Genomic DNA, 19101 nt, shown 5'->3' on the forward strand with positions numbered 1-19101 from the left:
CAATCAGTATAAACAAAGTTTTTAAATACACTTTAAAACTTAAAAAAACTAATTTACATAACAAAAGTGCATTCGTGTTCGAGTTTTATAAATAGTTATTAAGTGAATTAAAATTTTTACATCATATTGTTAATTTCACACACTTTAAAATTAATCATTAAAAATATATACTGTCACTTTCAACTAATAAGCTAAATTTTCCATTAAAACTTATGAGAATCTTCTATATTTCTAACTAAAATGAACAATTTAAGTAGTAGAAATAAATATTGAAAACTGTCAAAAATCACCGATTGGTTTACAAAATTTTTAAAAAGAATAAAAGAAATAATTTTTTATCTGAAGCTTAAAAAAAAATAGCGTCATTCAAAATCAAAATTTGATAAAAATAATCAGTTTTAATAAATTAATTTTTAATGTTACTTTTTTAAAGCAATTAATCATCAAATAATAAGTAAGGCATAAGCAAATGAAGGTCTTATTTAAAACAGTTGGCAAACTCTACTAGTTAAAAAATATATATTTCATTTCAGAGTATTTCATTTTTATACAAGTCATTTTTATTTAAAACCAGTGTGTCTGCATTCACAGCTTATTAATGCTGTCAAACAGAAAGCACCACAAATCTGACAAGAAACTAATTAGGATTTAAGGCTGTGCATCTGCAAATTGAACATAAGTTTGAATTAAAGATAAATTTGAGCAAAATCGAACATAAGTTTGTTTAAAAATTAAATATGACCTTCAAAAGTAATAAATCTTTCTCTAAATGAAGTATAATTAATCAACAATTTCGAAGAGCTTAGTTAATTTTAAAAAAAAAGTTTTGCTTATCAAACTCACTAAATATTTTTTAACATATACTCTAGGTACCCATCAAACAATGAATTAAAGTTGCGACTGAACCACTTTGTCAAGGTCATTAAATACTTAAAGGTCAAGGTCATTAAATACTTTTTAAATTTTATACACAACTTTTTTTTAAACTTTAAACCAATTGAAGTTAATATTTTCATCAATGAAAATTTACTCTCATAAAAATTATAAGAAATACCAATATTAAGATTTACAAATTATTTTCCTCATACAAAGTTTAAAATAAATTTTCATCTTTTTATAAAAGAATTAAAACTATTTTTCACACCCTTTTTATTATATTCTACAGAAATAATTCGTAAGAAACCCATTTATAATAAGGGTGATTTGTTTAAGCTTGATGGGTAAATATTTTTATCCTGTGAAAAAATAAAACTTGAATTTTCAGATATCCCATTAAATTCAATAATTAACAATTATTTTTAATAAGTATACAAAAGTAACTTATTAATAAATAACACACCTGTACATGTCAGTAATATTTAAAAATCATAACAAGTTTCGAAAATTTTAATTTAGAAAAAAAAAAACAGATAACACATAAATACCACATTCATTTAATTTCACCAAATTATACTGTCCACTCAGTAATAAATAAAATCAGTTGTTGCATTTATACAATCTTCTTGCACTGGTGTAATTTAATTTGCACATTAATATAGATTGGTGCAAACTGTGCAAGGTTTTATAAACTTATAATATTTAAAAAAAAATCATAAAAATAAGTAAAATTGTTTCCAGATAAAACTAAAAATAACAAATCCTGATTATAACACTTTTTTTTCACAATTTAAAACTATCACGTATTTCAACATAAATATATTCATCTCACTTTTCATACAAACAGACAACAAATAATTGGAATCTAAAAATAAAAAAATAAAAAAGAATTATTACTTTTAAACCAGACACCTAAAATTTCCTAGAATAAATTTTGAAAAAAAAAAGTTGTTTTAGGTTATAAATGCAGAATGAACAACTATATATACAACTATCAATTATGCTAGCTTCAACACTAACTTCAAAACAGAGTTGAATTTATAGTAATGGATTAATATTTATTATAATCCTATATAATTTTCAAGAATAAATATTTTGCGAATGATTTTTAAGAACATTAGACACTTTTAAAGGAATTGTGAGTGCCACAGAATTTCTAATAACACTCATCATTATTAATCTTAAAATTTACAATGTAGAGAAATGTGCCACATTATACTGTCATAAATAACAATAAGTAAATTACAATAATAGTGCGAGGAATAAGATAACAATGTATTTCAGTTATACAATTTCTTGGTTATTTTTTGCTCGAAAAGAAAAATAATATTGAGTAATTCAGTTTACACACAACTTTTAAATCAGAGCTATATAGTCAGTAGTTAAAGATGCTCAACTTTTGACTCCAACTTGAGCTTGATCAAAATTTTCCCTGACTCACAGGAAAGTATTAACATTATCATTAAGTAAATATGCTAACCTCAAATTACATAGTTCTATTTCTTATTACGTAGACAAGGGGGCAAAAAACTCTTTGGAAAAAGATCTCCCGATTTTTTTTTCAGACAGTTTTTTATCAATTGAGTGTGTTTTTTCAATAATTACTAACTAATATTCCAGTCATTTCGTATTCTTATAAAAAAATATGTTAAAAAACACTCATCCTTATCATTAGAACTTAAAGTTTAAAAAAATAAAAATACATCAGTCATTTAGATATTTCAAACTGAAATGATCCTTACAATACTCACGTTTCTTTCAAATTAACAAAATTCTCTGGAATTTCCCTGCTATGTAGCCACTCAGATATGATTAACATGCATAATAGCATTTTATAGTATAACATAATTAATTTGTAAGTTAATTCAACAAATATTTAAAATTGTTTAATAATTGCAATGAAATCTAAGTTATAGTTTTATCCACATAGTAACAAATATCTGTCTAAATAATTTTAATAAGATCAAAGACTTTTTTTTTTTTTTACCAACAGGACTTAATTTTTAACTAACTGGAGTAAAGCAAATAATTTGATTCAGATTCCTGTGAAATCGTCCAACACAGACTCTATAGCCCTGATTTAAATCTCAATTTTTTTTAAATAAAAAATATAAAAATACAAAGCTAATAGTACAAATATAAACAAAATATACATCAATTGATAAAAAAATAAACACTGAATAACCATCTTTATCATACAAACTAATTCACTGATAAATAAAATATCTCCCTAAACTGAAAGAAATTTATTCAATAAAAAAAATCAATAATCTCACACTGTGTTATTTTAAATAAGCTCTTTCTGATTAAAAATAATAATAAGAATAAAATCACAAAAAGACACATACACAATTTCAACAACTAAAACTGAACAAAAATGCATACATCAGAAAGTGTTCTAACCAATAAATAACAATTTTGCTTTTATTCACTCCTAATTTAAACTCATGAGTGTAATTATTACGTGAATCACAACAATTTATATGCAAAAAAATACCTAAAATGATCACTTTAGACAAACTACTCATTGAAAATCGAATATTCTAATAGTTTCCTTAAGAGAGTGATGGAAAAGGAACAGTATTAAATTTAAAGAATCAAAATGTGCCCATTTCTAGACTAGTCACTAAACTTTTTTTAAGTTTATGTTCAACCCGCAAAATAAGACCTGGAATCAGACCTTAAAAAAACTATAAAACACTGTTTAATGAACTGAATGATTCACTATAATTGTAAATTTTTAATCTTTAAAAATAGTATTGGCAGTTTTACTGTCATGTTTATTAAAATTTCTACCGAAGTAAAATAAGATAAACTATTCAATTAACCAAATATGCAACTTGAAACTGAGAGTTTTTTATACTCTAAAAAAAGCTAATAAAAATATGCATAGTAATTTTTCCTGTTATAAAATGAGCTATGCAATTTAAATAACTAACCGGCACACTTAAAATTGTAAATGTTTAATCCTTTAAAAAAGCTAATAAAATAGTGTGGGTTATTTTAATTCCAAGTTAATTTAAAATAGGCTCAATAAACTTGAGTGAGTAACATTTTATCACAAAACAAAGCCACTTTCTGATGCATTTGATGCTAAAATAAGTATACTCCATTATAAGTTGAAAATGAGATATGGTGATGGCAAAGTTTTATAACAACGCAACAACAGTTTTAAAAGATTAGCTATCGCTTATCGTCGTCATCGTTTTCTTCATCTGTACTTGTGTTACAGCTCATACTAAGATCGTCTAAGCTACCGATTGAGGGAACTTTATTAGCATCTACGTCAGAGCAATTTTGGCTGATATTGCCGTCTGGAGAAGAGTGACCTGTGTCTGGTGTCGTACTACTGCCACCAGCATAATGATTCATATGCTGGTTTATATTCATGCCTGAAAAACAAAGATATTAGTTTAAACAAACGCAAAGCCGATTTATATTAAAAAGAGAAAGACCTGAAATTTCTGTAAAATTAATATAAAAATATGGATACAGATACAATTTCATGTTTCATCATTAACGACAAAATATTCCCCATATAAATTAAACGTATACAAATTAGAGGGAAAAAATTAAGAAAAAGTATAGTTTATTTCTATAATTTAATTTCTCCACTTATATTGCATAAAACATTGCAGGATTTCAAAAATCATAAATGGTAAAATAAGGTAGCTAAAACATTTTGTTATAAATTTATTTATGGTCATAATACTTTTAAAGACCTTTCTAACAGAAACCTTGTAATAAAAGGCTTTGTGATAAATAGAATATTCTCCGTATCATTAAAATTACGTGTAAAACATAGCATTACATATCTGAAATAGTTCAATATTAATACTTTAAAAAATTTAAATGCAAATAGTTTAAAACACAAAATATGCAACAGGAAAAAAAATTGAAACTATCTAAAGAAATTTAGAAATAAAATCCTAAAAATTCATTACATTTGGTTTGCTTCAGAGAATGTAAAGTTAACATTGTTTATGGAAAATTACATTATATAGATCTTTTACTACATTGCTTTGATAATTTTATTCACCACCACTTAATTCGAAATAAACTTATAAGCTTAGTTAGAAGTAATACAGATTATAATATGTAAGAATTAACCCTTTGCTTATGGCTGGTACAACATATGAACCACATGTGATGATACAACATGATATATCGTAAGCAAAGGGTTAAAGTGAACATAAAAACATGCTATTAAATTTGTCATAACCTGATTCAGACTCTCACTTATATGCATGGAATCTATATTAAACCAAAGAGGGTTACTTTCTTAAGCGAATCAAATGAAAAACTAATTACTAGCTAATAACAGTTTCACAGAAAATTTTTACATTCCTCAATACCAATCTAATTTTATAAAGAAAAAATATGTATTAAATTTTTTTTTAATATTATTATGTTATGCAGCTCTAAAAATCACAATTACATACAAATCACTTATGGTTTAAAAACCTGCACTATTCACTTCAAAGCAAAACACAAAATGTAAAAGCAGATATTTAAGACACTGCATTGCCATATTAAAGAACAGGAGTTCATTTTCTGGGTAGCGATTTCTAGCCTATCCAGTTTTAGATTTATGGGCACCAGCTTTTCAGGGAAGTAAAGTCGACTAACGAGCAATGCCGAGTACGTTGCTATTATCATAGAGTTGGTCTCAAAATTGTGCAGCTTTAACCTCCTGGTACACAAAGCTGCTATTCTGGGGATACTTTAGTTTTACAACATCCAAAAGAACAATATAATAACAAAGAACAGAAATTTCAGGACAATGAGAAGCACCATCATTTATGTAGAGCAGGGATGGGCAAACTTTTTTGGTCGAGGGCCAAAAATTAAGAAAAAATTTGTTTGGTGGGCCAAGTAAAAACTTCCAAATTTAAATTTTAAAAAAAAAACAATATTTAAGTTTTAATTTAAGTATTTAGTGAGATGAATGAAATTTCAATTTCATTTTTAAAAGTTCCTTATATGAGGTTCGAAGTGAGATGTGCTTACTTTAAGGAACGAGGCTAAATGCTTGTTTGTTAGTCTACTTCTAAAATGATTGTTTAAAATGTTCATAGTTGAAAACTCTTGTTCACATATATATTTAAGATTAAGCAAACATAGCACTGATTTCCTGAGCATGAAATATTAAGATTTTGGGTACTAGCTTTTGGTAATGATTTGTAAAATTCAAACATTGGCATATGTAGAAACAACTGTATCAGATGATTCCTAGATTGTCCTCTCGTTGGAGCTTAAAATGCGCAGTCTGCCACACGTGAAGCATAATTCACCTATATTAGATTCCATAAGTTTGCTCCTCGAGAAAGACAAACGCCAATCTACAGCTATTCTATAAGGAACTTCTGCTTTCAACATTTTACCATTTGAAGCTCTCTGTGCTATTTCCATCCATTTATTTGTAGAACAAAAATAGAGAAAGTAAAAAAGGTCATCAGTACTTTGTTAAAAAAAAGAAAGAACATAAATAGCTTTAAAAAAGTCGGCAAGAAAATAGATGCATATTTTTTATATTTACCCTGGATCGGCAAGTTAAAATTCTATCCGCGGGCCGGATAAAACCTTCCGACGGGCCACAGTTGGCCTGCGGGCCGTAGTTTGCCCATCTCTGATGTAGAGAGTCAAAATGAAGAGAAATGCAATAAAATAAAACTTTAACAAGTTAATGAGAACAAAAACTGACCAATGAGGAGAGGGCAATAAAAGAAAATGCAAGTGTCAGAAATACTACCAAATGGGAAATAAAAGAAAAAAAATTTTGAAGGAGGATGGACAACATAAGTACTGGGAAAAAAATGCAAATACAGAAGTAGATTTCTAATGATCTAGAAAATTGGAATAAAAGGAAAGTCATCAGCATTCTCCGGAATATGCAAGGATTTACAGAAATCCAGATAAGTTGGTGCAGAAGAACTGAACAGTATGTAACGATTTTAGAACAGCAATTCTGCTTACACACCAAAAACCATTGAGGAGACATGAAAAAAAGTTATGATGGTAAATTATAATTTTCCATCGCGAAAAAATAGGGCACTAGAAGATTTAAGTAAAGAAAACTAAACTTTAAAAAGAAAAAAGAAATAATTTTCACTACTGCAAAAAATATATAAATAATGCAAGAAACAGACAAATTTAAGGACAAATTTAAAACAACTATGGGGACCAACTCAGACGGTTATCACTGAAGAAAATTAAGTCAGAGTGTCATCAGGGATGAGATTGGTCAAAAGGCAAAAAAGCTGAATTTCAACGCGAGTAAATCTTATGTGCATGCAATCGTTTAATAATAAATTCCAGATGATTTAAGATAATAAATAACTATGTGTTGATATAAAATTGCGTACTAATTTATTAATATATGAATAATTACATCGACAATCAACATTTAGTAAAAAGTAAAATTACAAATTGAAAAAAAAAGCTGGAAATTATATTTTTCTTGATTCACAAAGGAGTCAATTATTACTGCCTAGTTTAGCCCACTAAAGTACGGAGAACATATATTAACATTTCATTTTTTTATTAAAAAATACTATCACGTGATTTATAGCAAAAATATCAGTAACGTATTCTCATCCAGTTTTGCTGATCTTGTAATGCCTATATATCTATACCAATAATCGTCGATAGAACAACTGCCACCTATATAGCAATTAATTCAAGAAAAAAACTTACTTCTTATAAGAATTGCGATAAATGATTTTAAAATCGTGTGAATACAAATAGCAATCTTGAATTTCGAAATCGCGTGAATATGAAACCCGATATTGGAGATCAAAAATGTGAAAATACAAATCATGATACCTAATTTTTAGATCGAGTAAATGCGAATCACGATACATAATTTCCAAATCGCATGAATATGAATCAAAAGCCTCATTTTTAAATCATGTGTGAATATGAAAATCGATGTTTGATATTACATCCACATAAAGGAATTGCTACACTGGATTTTAAGCTCACATGAATACGAATCGCTACATAGGATTTTAAAAATGCGTAAATGCAAATAGCGATACAAAAAGCTTGGTAAGTTGACCACTTGTGCATTGTTTTAGTGGTCAAGTTAGACAAGTGGGCAACTTATAGAGGGGGTGGGTCATTGTTTACTCTTTTGTTTCCTACATCATGTTGCTACATATTTAAAAAAATTTTTACTTGACTTAAAAATTTTATTTAGCAAATAGCAAAATGAATATCTTAAGAAATGTGTTTGAACCTGAATGAACTTCAATTTGTTACTTATACCTCTAATATTTAACTAACGTTTTTAAAAAAATTATTTCGTTAGTTATGCATGTGAAGTGTTTAATAAAAATAATTTCTTAAAATATCAGAACACGAAAACACGTAATTTGAAAACTTTAACAAAACAAAATTAATTGAACACTTCAAAATTTATTCTGTTATTACTACACTTACAAACCCATTTATTACAAAAATATTCCCTCATTGTTGTTTGGCGCTGTTGTTTAGACTTTACATCAGCCTAATGTTTTGAAAGAAAGAAATGGTCAAAAGCTAACCCCCTACAGTTTCCCCAAATGGTCAACTCACAAAAGGGTTTAGATTAGCTTTTTACACTATTTCACCAAACAAGTGAAATTTTAACATACATTGTAAAATGACAGAAAATTTTCTGAATTTTTTTTTCTTCTGGTCAACTAATGAGGGTTTTAGAATAGAATTTCATAATACTCCTAGACAAAATTGACTTATTTCAGTGGTCAACATACAAGATAGACAGGTAGTCAAGTTACAAAGGTTTTGCTTCTTTATATTATACAGGAAAAATTCCGTTCTTGATAATTGAGGTCAACTTATGCAGGTGTCCAACTTACAAGGGTGGTCAACTTGGCAGGTTTCACTGTATTAGATTTTTTAAATCTCGTAAATAAGAATCCCAATGCACAACTTTTAAATCAGGTAAAAAAGAAAATTGATGTTTGATATTAAAATGCAGTGAAGTCTGAATTACGAAAATATGAGCTATCTGGTGGGCAGGTAAAAATGCGGAAAATCTTATTTTTTGCACATAGAAGTGGTGAAAATAGCTAAAGTTATTAAAAATGTGGAAGGGTTGACAGCTATGTAGTGTGAATTATCTGTTTATCTCTAAAAATCGGAAAGAAATATAATTATTTTACTTCAACAGCTGAATTTTCAGAAAAAGCAGAATATTTATAAAAAACTGAAACTTTTAGAGAATCAGAGTTATTTATAAAAAGAATCTCATCCCTACATAAATATAAATGAGATATTTATATTGGTTTAAATAGAAACACTTTTTGTAAAAAAAAAAAAAAAAGATTCAGTAATTCAAATGTCCTGGATTATCAGGGCGGACAACTTTCAATGCTTTCGTTCGTTTAGTGGTGGTTAAGTTTATGTTTAATAGATAATTTTTGTTTTGTAAATTTCATTTAAAATTATTTTCCACACCACTACATGTAAATGAGTCAAAAGTTTATTTGGAACACAACTTCGCTCTAACTCTGTCATGGTAAAAATTTAAATATTCTCAAAATTACCAAAAATTCTGGAAGCTTTAGATTTCAATTGTCTACCACTCTATAAAATATTTTTCAAAAAGCGTGGTAGTTTGAAAGACCTGTAGTTTCAAAAGTAGAACGGAATGACAATTAGAAGAAACAAACTTGAGCATATGATTACAGATCTGGAAAGGTTAAGAGCTTTTTGATTTATTCAATGTGACAAATCAAAAAGAAAGTCAACAGTTGCAAGAAATTTCATAAACACAACAGCTAATTTTAACAGCGAAATATTCAAAGATTACAGAAATTTAATTCATTAGAAGAAAATTAAAAAAATTTAAAATCACACTTTTTTAAATTTGAGAACTAATAAGTTAAACTTCGGATAACATGGTGAAGCAACCAAATTATCAAAGGTTTTAACTAGAGAGTTTATTTACAATGCATGAAGAGCCATGATGTACATCATCTACGATTTACCTTGTTTTTCACATTTAAACAAACTCTCCAGAGAAAATGAGAATGTCTATGACAAATATCTAGAATTTCGGTTATAAATTTTTAAATTTAATTAAGCTGATTTGAATTTTTTTTAAATAAACAACAGCATTAAAAAGAATAGTGTGAGTGAATAAAATGCCTAAATGACATTTTAGAAAAAAATCAGATTTCTTTGGAATAATTCTTATTTAAGTTTAATTTAACAAGACAACAATCATTTCATTTTTTGAAATTCTAAAAATTTTAATTTTCATTCATAAGTTTGATCATTTGTAATTTTATCATTCATAAGAGTTTTCTGTAATTTATAAATTCTAACAGATCATGAGCAGAAAACAAATTTAAGAAAATTAATATCACAAAATAAATAAAGTATAAGGTTTGCCACATTTTGAGGGTTATTCCTTATTTGGCTATAATTGTGTAACATATTGGCGGCTGTTATTTTTTGGGTAGCATCAAAGCATGCTTGGGTGGTCTCCACAAATCATTTGTTATTTGTTTCTTTAAAAGTTAAATAGAATGAACACATATTATGAACACTACAAGTATAATAATATTGAATGGCCCACTTTTCCAAAATTAGGTGTAAAAATCAATCAGAAGTTGTAATGCAGAAGTCTTATGACGACTAGCACTATCTGTGCTTATTTTTACATTGTCATCCATCCATATAGTATAAAATGGTGCTGAATATAAAATATTTTTTTTACCTGAAGTACTTGCTTGAGGATCACCTGGATTAGTAAGTTGATTGTTCTCATCAGAAGGACTTCCTTCAGAGTCAGGATTTTGAACTTGAGGCTGAATAGAGGCAATGTTTTCTGGCCAAAATCTCTGAACAGGTCGATTAGATTGTGTTTTTGATTTCTTAGACTTGTGGTTGCTTTCTGGGTTGGAGGCATCTAACATGGGCTGTAGAATCCTGCGTCTTGCATTAATAAACCTACAAAGAATAGTGAATTAATACATCTAATATACATCTAAATCTAATGAATGATACCTAGAACAAACTAGATATCTCACCAGTTATTAACTTGCAGAAGCGTTAAGTTGGTCTGATGAGCAATTTGTTTCTTTTCATCCTCTGTTGGATATGGGTGCTAATAGTAAGAGAAAAGAAATAAATTAATGAAAATCCAAAATCATTACTTTAAATGTTTCTGTAAAATTGGAATATTTTAATAAATGTGTTTGACTAGAATTAGAGAAAAAAATTTAAAGAAAAAATAATAGAGAAAAAAATTTAAAGAAAAAATAATATTTTAAAGTTGATAATTAATTTAATAGAAAAGACCAAACAGCTTATTTATATTGTTTAATAATACAGAACGTTTGAAAGATTACTGGAGAAACAAAAAGTCTTTGTTGCTTTTATTTCTTCTTTGGTGGAGACTATGACACAAATGGCAAAAGTTTTTGAAACATGGCAATTAGCTCAATTGGAAAATAAATCAATTCTATAGAAACTAAACATCAAAAGAGCTAAATTTATTTTTCATCCATTTTTTAAGAAAGGACTGTTATTTCATTTCCAGAAAAATAAATAATTCAAATAGCCAATTCTCAAATAAGAGTGTCATGACAATTAAATTTCAACAATTTGGAGGCAATGTTTGCCTTAAGGACGCAGACAAGATGTCACCCATGGATCTGATGCTGGGTGGGTTTTAAGCCATCATTGGAATAGAATTTAAAACCTTTACAATAACAGATCCATTGTCAGACATCCCAAAAAATTTCAATGTAAAAATTTCCTTATTTTTGGCCCAATATTTTTTTTCATTAATTGCGAGAAAATCAAACTCCACTGAGTCACCCCATCTCATCCGCGGCCTTCCCCGCTTTCTTTTTCCGCTTTCTAAAAAGCAGTATCTTTTTTATTGTGTAGTTATCACTCATTCCAATCACGTGGGCGATCCAATTCATTCTATTTATTTTTATGTACTTAATTATATCAGGTTGTTTATAATTCTTGTACAGTTCAAAGTTAAAACTCCTTCTCCAGTTATTGTTTTCATTTACACCACCAAGTATACTCCGCAAAATCTTTCTCTCAAATATTGCGATACAATTTCCCTCCAGCTTTGTCATTGTCCAAGCTTCAGAAACGCATGTCAAGACTGGCCGGACAAGAGTTTTATAGATTAAGAGCTTTGTTTTTCTAGAAAGAAACCTAGATTTAATAAATCTTCTCAGCCCATAGATAGCCCTATTCGCCAGATAGAGTTGGTTTTTTATTTCAGAAGTAATTCTGTTGTCAATGGTGATAATTGATCCTAAATAAGTAAAACTCCTCACTGTTTCAAATATATAAGAATTTATTTCAAGATAGGGGTCTGGGACTCTGTTTCTTGAGAATAACATATATTTTGTTTTCTCTACATTTATAACTAAGCCCATTTGCCTTGCAGCCACCTGAAGGGCAAAAAATGCCTCTTTCAGGGCAGGAAGGGAACGAGCAATTATATTTACATCATCAACATATGCAAGTAGTTGTACTGATCTAGTAAAAATGTGAAAATGTATTGATGTTTGAATCACGAATAACTCTCTCATGTGCAATATTAAAAAGAAGACAAGAGAGAGAATATTTATATAGATATATATTTCATAAATATTTAGATTAAATTTTTGAAGTTATATGCATCATTGCAAATAACAATCAAAGTCATTGATGCAAGTTACAAGCTTATTGCAATACTTTCTGGCAAAAGGTGTTCAAAAATACTTATTTTCATTCCTAGTTTATTGTTGGTTCAACCTTAAACCTTTTCAAACCTTTAAAATTTAATGATAAATATGAAAAATTGCATGATCTTAACACCTCTAAAGTTATGAAAAAAAAATTTTCCTTATTTTTTATTATTATCAGTTTGAAAAGTAAGCATATTTTTACTTATCATTGTTCATTCATCAATATTGTTTGGCTAGCTAAAGCCAAACATAACAGCCTATAGCTACATAATACCAACCCAAAATCCACATGGGCTATAATACCTATCCAAAATATATATAAATTTGGATAGGTATTACACCACAGTTTTTTCAGTATATATTTCAATATTTTAAGAACAGGTGAGTTTGGAGCAACATTGTTCAGCAAGCTAAAAGACCACAGTGAGCTATAGCGCCATAAAAGAAGAAATTTAAATATTTAATAAAACTTTCCATCATTTAAAAAAAATATTCATAATATAAAATGTTATTAGTGTTTGGGGTTGGCCATGGCAAATTACCAGTAAACAAAAAAGATCAAAATGAATTTGAAAATTGAATAGCACAATGGGAAACTTACAATATTTTATAAATATGGGCTATTTTGAAATATTTATTTTACTATATGTTGGCTGGTCCCTAAAAAGAAGCATTTTAGCTAGTCTGCCATTCTATGTGAGTTGCATAAACACTTTAATATCAATTAAAAATTGACATAGTTAGGAATATAAAGGATTTATTGCAAAAACTAATACCAACCACAATGTGTTGGAAAAGCCAACTCCTCATAATACTTGTGGCGTGCTTAGGTAACACACCTCTCTTTTGCTTCTTTTTACTCATTATATCGTCGTCGTCATCATCACCACTAGGTATTAGAGGTCTTGGCGCTGTAAGGCAAAAATTTAAATTATAGGAGGAAACAAATAGGCACATTATAAATTTGGGTTAATATAAAATACTCTATTTTTTCCTTATGAAATTCAAAAAAATTAAATGAAGAAAAATACAACCACAGTGCTTAATACTTTAGATCTGTAGACAGTTTCAAGCCTGAATTTAAACTAATTTCTACACTAAGGCAACCATAATTGATTGCTTGAGCAAGATGCAATCTTAATTGAGATACAGTAATTGTTGAGATAGGGATTTTCAAATACTTAAGAGAAGGAATGGTTACAATAGATCAGTATGGAGGACTCTTTTAGAGAATTCAAGAATTTGAAGCCAATTTGTAGAATAATCCCACTGCATTGGTTAGCAATGGTAAATAAAATAAAAACTATCTTAATTTTATTATTACGAGGGTCATTTTTTAAATACGAACCATTTTATAATGGACTAAGAGAAATTTTATTTATGAATGTAGATTGTATCACAAACTGAAGTATTGACATTTATTCAGTTTCAACACAGTCACCATTAACACATGAAACATTTATCGAGTCGTGGCACAAACTTTTGGATCCCATCATCAAAGAACTCTACCACTTGACCCTTACACCAGTTAGTAACAGTTTTTTTAAGCATGTCATCATTTACCAAGCACGTTCCACCAAGAAATTTTTTAACTTTTGTAAACAGATGAAAGTCTAATTACAGGGTTCTCACTCTTTTAACAAAGCAAAAATTAAGGACTTTTAAGGGCTTATTTAAAAAAAGTTGAGCACTTTTTAAATAAGGACTTTTAAGGGCTTATTTTAAAAAAGTTAAGCACTTTTTTCAAAATTTAAGGACCTTAAAAATAGTATGATTGTTTATTATCAAATATACATATACCAGCGGCTCGACCAATTATTTACTTTTTTAAAAAAGAAAATCAATAAATTTAAAAAAAATTCAAAACAATTTTATTATAATGTAAGTACTGATATAATTGTATTTATTAACAGGGCTTGTCAAAGTAGGACCAGGCAATGTTTGCAAACTCGGGTCGAGTTTTTTTAAAACTATTTTCAGATTGTTAAGAGCCAACGACATTTGTGAAACTAATCCGTAAGCCATTTTTAATGATTTCATTGAAATTGAACTGTGAAATTAAGTGCAGATATTAAGATTTGTAAAAATTTCTCATATATTTAAAAAAAAATTCATATATTAAAAAAAAATTCATATATTTAAAATACATATCACATATTTAAAAATTCATATATTTAAAATACTTTTTCATATATTTTTAAAAAAAAGTGTAAATAAAGAAATTTGGGAAAAACATTGAAAATATTATCAAAAGTTTTTATACTTTGCTGCTAGACATGCATCCCATACTCAGTTGTGGGCCAATCTTGCTAAAGATTCAGCTACGCCAAAATCTTTCTTTTCCATTAACACAATATTTCATTTATAAGGGTATATATTAAAAGAATTAATATAAAAAGTTGAATTAGATTTATGCGTGAGAGTAGTTTTCTTAACTCTGTCATGTTAAATTAAGTCCCATTTCAAGTAAAAATAAGCCATACTACTATTAAAGCACCTTAAATCATTCAATTTTTTTTTCATTAGACTTAACTTAATTTTTTTTTTAAATTCATTGCAATAAATATTTTTCTGAAAAATTTTTATGGGATAAAAATAGAATTATGTTTGAGAAGATTTATAACTTTCAAACCAATATTTTTTTTATTAGTTCTCAGTGAAACATATAAATAAAAAGGTCTAAAACGATTTTTAAAAGGTATCAATGCATCCCTATGGCCAGAAAATTGATAAGGTTCCTTAATTAACAAATACAGATAAATTATTTATTTTTTCATCATTTATAGATATTTACTTTTTAATATTTTTTTTATCATTCTTAAAATTATTCTCTACTATTATCATGATTTGTTATTTTATTTTTATCACAAATTAACAGTTCAAAACTGAAAGTGGTATGCTTTTATTATAAAGTAATCCTCTAATATAAAATTATTAGGTAACATTTTGTAAAAAAATATTGAACAAATTTCATGAAAAACATATGTAACATATCGAAAATTTTATGAAAACCTTATTGTAACTTAACCATTTTGAAATAATTACTAAATAGCAAATGTGTTATATTTACTTAATTAACTTTACATAATATTACTAAACAATCTGGCGAAAAACATGAACTAATTTTAAAGCAACCAAAAGTTAAATAGAAATTTTAAAAAAAGAAGAAGAAAAAAAAGTATATTATGTTGCAATGCTAACTGAATAAAATTATTATCAAAATTTAAGTTTGAATCTTATTCTAATAGATATTAATAACAAAAAGTTTGGGATCTTTTAATTGAGTAGATTTAAATTTTTATGTAACAATCAGCTTATCTTAATAATAAAAATAATAAATAATAAAAATAATAGTGTAACAATCTAAAACTTTAAAAAAAATTTACATTGCAACAAAACAAGTTATAAATAGTTACCAAATATTTAACTTTCTTGTTAGAAGCAAATCATGCATTCTTATTTAGTACTCAGGGAGAAAAGTTTGAAATATTTTTGAAAAAACTTGGAATTTTATCATGTAACTTCTTTCTATAAATTTACAGTTACTTATTACACACTGAAATATTATACAAATTTATTTAATTCTTCAAGATTTTTAGAAATAGTTTTCATTATGGATTATAATTTCAAAAAAAATTTGCTACTTTTTTCTTAGGGTTTTACTTCATTCCTATAAGCAGATATGTTACCAGTAGAACTGAATTTCTTGAATTCTGTTGATTTTGAAAGTCAGTGTGAGTCTTCTACATAGGTACCTTAGAACTGCCCCCCCCCCCCCAAAAAAGCACTATCTCTTCCATGTGCAGCATTTCCCTTGTCCACACTCTATTCTTTTCTTTTAGAATGCTTCATTTTCCTCATAGAGTATCAGTCTAGGCGAAAGGCAGAATATTATTAATGAAAAGGCATTATAATGAAAGGCTTTCCCTAGCCTATAGCTCTCTCACATACATCCCTTCCTGTCTCTCTATGAAGCTTTGCCCTCGATGTACGGTCTAATTCTAGGTGAAAGATTTTTTTGTTTAAAAAAATTTTCCTATCAACTATAGTGATACTGAAAAATTAAGGACTTTTAAAAACCTTGCACCAAAATTAAGTACTTTTAAGGGCCCTTATTTCCCAAAATAAAAGTTAAGCAGTTTTTAAGAACTTTTAAGGACCGTGGGAACCCTGAATTGTGCTGGATGGCGGATGATCTAGTACAGTACAGAACCCGTTATCCGGAAATCAGAAAACCGGAAAACCAAAAGACCGGAACGAAATTCGATAAATTTTCCCGCCATTTTTGAAAAAAAAAATTTTTTCCTCAAAAGACTTTAGGATTTTTCTTTCTTTTTTGAAAGATGTTTACCTTACCATCGTTTTGGAAATAATCATTAGTGTATTATTTCATCGTTTTTTCTTCTTTTTAAGATTATTTCCAATTTTTTTTTTTTTTTAGTTGGGTTTAACAATAAAAAAAACGGTTTTTTGTAGCGATTCAGAAAACCGGAAAAATCAGTTATCCGGAATAGCGATGGTCCCGATCGTTCCGGATAATCGGTTCCCTACTGTACTTCATTTATAACAGTAGGCTACCAAGATTGTTCTTCCTCAACACGCCTCAAACACTTGTTCTTCCTTCATTTAAAAGCCTACACAATTTACACACATTTCCATCATTCATTACACCTTCACCATAAACTTTAACAAACTGCTGATGAATTTCAGTCAAACAAACTTTTTTTTGAATTTAAAAACCTAACAACTGGACGCACTTCACAGTCAGCAGGATTACTGATTGACATGGTGACAAACGAAGCAGTATAATCAATACCTGCAGATACATGAAATGTAATGGCGGTGTAGTGAGAGACTTGCCAAAAGTTACTGACCTAGAACAGGATGCATGGACACTTTGCATAATCAGATCTTACTTTAGAAATGACCCTCATATTATTAATTTGAACTTAATTTATTTTTATTTTACAATAAAAAAAATTTAATAACTGTAAATATAAAAAAGTTATTGTCACAATAATAATTTTAACTTCAAATAACAAATTAAAATCTTACCGATTGGTGGCATTCTATTGTCATGAGGTATTGAAGAGGCACCAATTTGAGATAATGGAGTACTTCCATGAACTATGTGAGCATTTGAGTTCGGACTAACCTACATAATAAAAATTAAGTGTTTTTTTTTTAAAAAAATGTACATCCCACTTTCAACAAAAAAGAAAAGCAAAGAAAAGGAAATAATAGGAAAGTTAATGACAAATGAAATGCAAACTACTATGAAACACTACTGTATCAATATGACTTGCTTCAGTTTCTTGAAATTTAATAGTTTTAGAATATTTATTGGAATTAGTAATACGTATAAATATTTCACTTTGTGCGACATTGCGGCAAAGAAAGTTCTCACTTCCTTTTTGGGTTAGCAATATAGAATTCAAATATCAAGTGTGTGGGCTATTATAAGCACGAAAACATAACTGTACCTGTTTACAAAATTCTGAATGAAAATTATTTTCTCCTGTGGACAACAAAAAGCTGAAACAAACTGAGTTATAACTTAGGAAGAATTAAAAGGTTAAAAGCAAATAGTTCATTTTTACAAACGAAGTGTTCTGTATTATGTTTCAAATAAACTTAAGCAGGTTCAATAATAATTTAATTCATTGTTATTTTTATTCATTGAAAAATGAGGATTAGTAATGTTGTTACACTTTTTCAATATAATTTTTTAAAAAAAGCGTGCTTGAAGAGTAGAAGAAAGATTGATGACAGTTCTGAAGAATGAAACATTGAATAAATGTGAAGACGTGCTATCATACATGATTTAACCATTGATGTTGAAGTACATGACATCGGTTCCATAACCAAAATATATAGTTTGTATGCTGTTTGCTTCTGGGCAAAGTAAAACAATTGTTCCGGGAAATACATTGAACGTGGCCATGGTGGATGTTTTTCTATAGCAGATGATTCATTTCAATTTAAAATTTTTACTGTAACTTATTATTGACTAAAAATTTAAATTTTTCTAGGAGGAATTCGTTATTAAGTTTTCAATGATTTAAATTTTTACGATTTTACACTAGAAAACATTTTAAATGGGTTTAACTTAGTAACAAGCAAAGTGAGCTTGTTTCGCAAAGCAAACCACATAAGATTGCATAGTAATCTTATTAGACATTGCACATTAATTACAAATGGTCATTTCATTAGTCAATACCCTTAATTACCATAAAAGCAAAACAATGATGGCTAAAATTTTGCTGCTAAAATGTTTCTTGCCATGTATGTGTATTCATAATATTAATAACAAAATTTAGGAGGGGGAGTTCTTGAATAGCTTGACTAAAAATGTTGCATTCTTCTTTAAAAGAGAAAATCCATGAAATAATGTCAATGTATGGTAATGTATCCCCCTAACAAATTATGATTTAGAATAACACCTATTACAGAAAAAAAAATACAATTTTATTTTGACAATTATTTTTTGTTAGAAAACAGGCCTTCTAGT

At 27.9% G+C, this 19101-nt stretch overlaps 1 protein-coding gene across 3 annotated transcripts in view; it reads right to left on the minus strand.

The window, feature by feature from the left end:
- Positions 1-3593: 3593 nt before the first annotated feature.
- The window catches only part of LOC107454584 (homeobox protein PKNOX1), a 31967-nt gene continuing 16459 nt past the window's right edge, over positions 3594-19101 (minus strand). For all 3 annotated transcript variants that reach the window (XM_016071824.4, XM_016071825.5, XM_043040135.3), the window contains exons 6-10: positions 17646-17745; positions 13371-13501; positions 10920-10996; positions 10607-10839; positions 3594-4268 (exon numbers count right to left, since the gene is read on the minus strand). In XM_016071824.4, the coding sequence (XP_015927310.1) occupies positions 4060-4268; positions 10607-10839; positions 10920-10996; positions 13371-13501; positions 17646-17745 (750 nt within the window). In that variant the 3' untranslated portion in view covers positions 3594-4059. The remainder of the gene's footprint in view (positions 4269-10606; positions 10840-10919; positions 10997-13370; positions 13502-17645; positions 17746-19101) is intronic.

Source organism: Parasteatoda tepidariorum, chromosome 8 (assembly GCF_982258835.1).
Source record: "Parasteatoda tepidariorum strain Cologne lab strain chromosome 8, Ptep-v5.0, whole genome shotgun sequence".
NCBI classification, from domain to species: domain Eukaryota; kingdom Metazoa; phylum Arthropoda; class Arachnida; order Araneae; family Theridiidae; genus Parasteatoda; species Parasteatoda tepidariorum.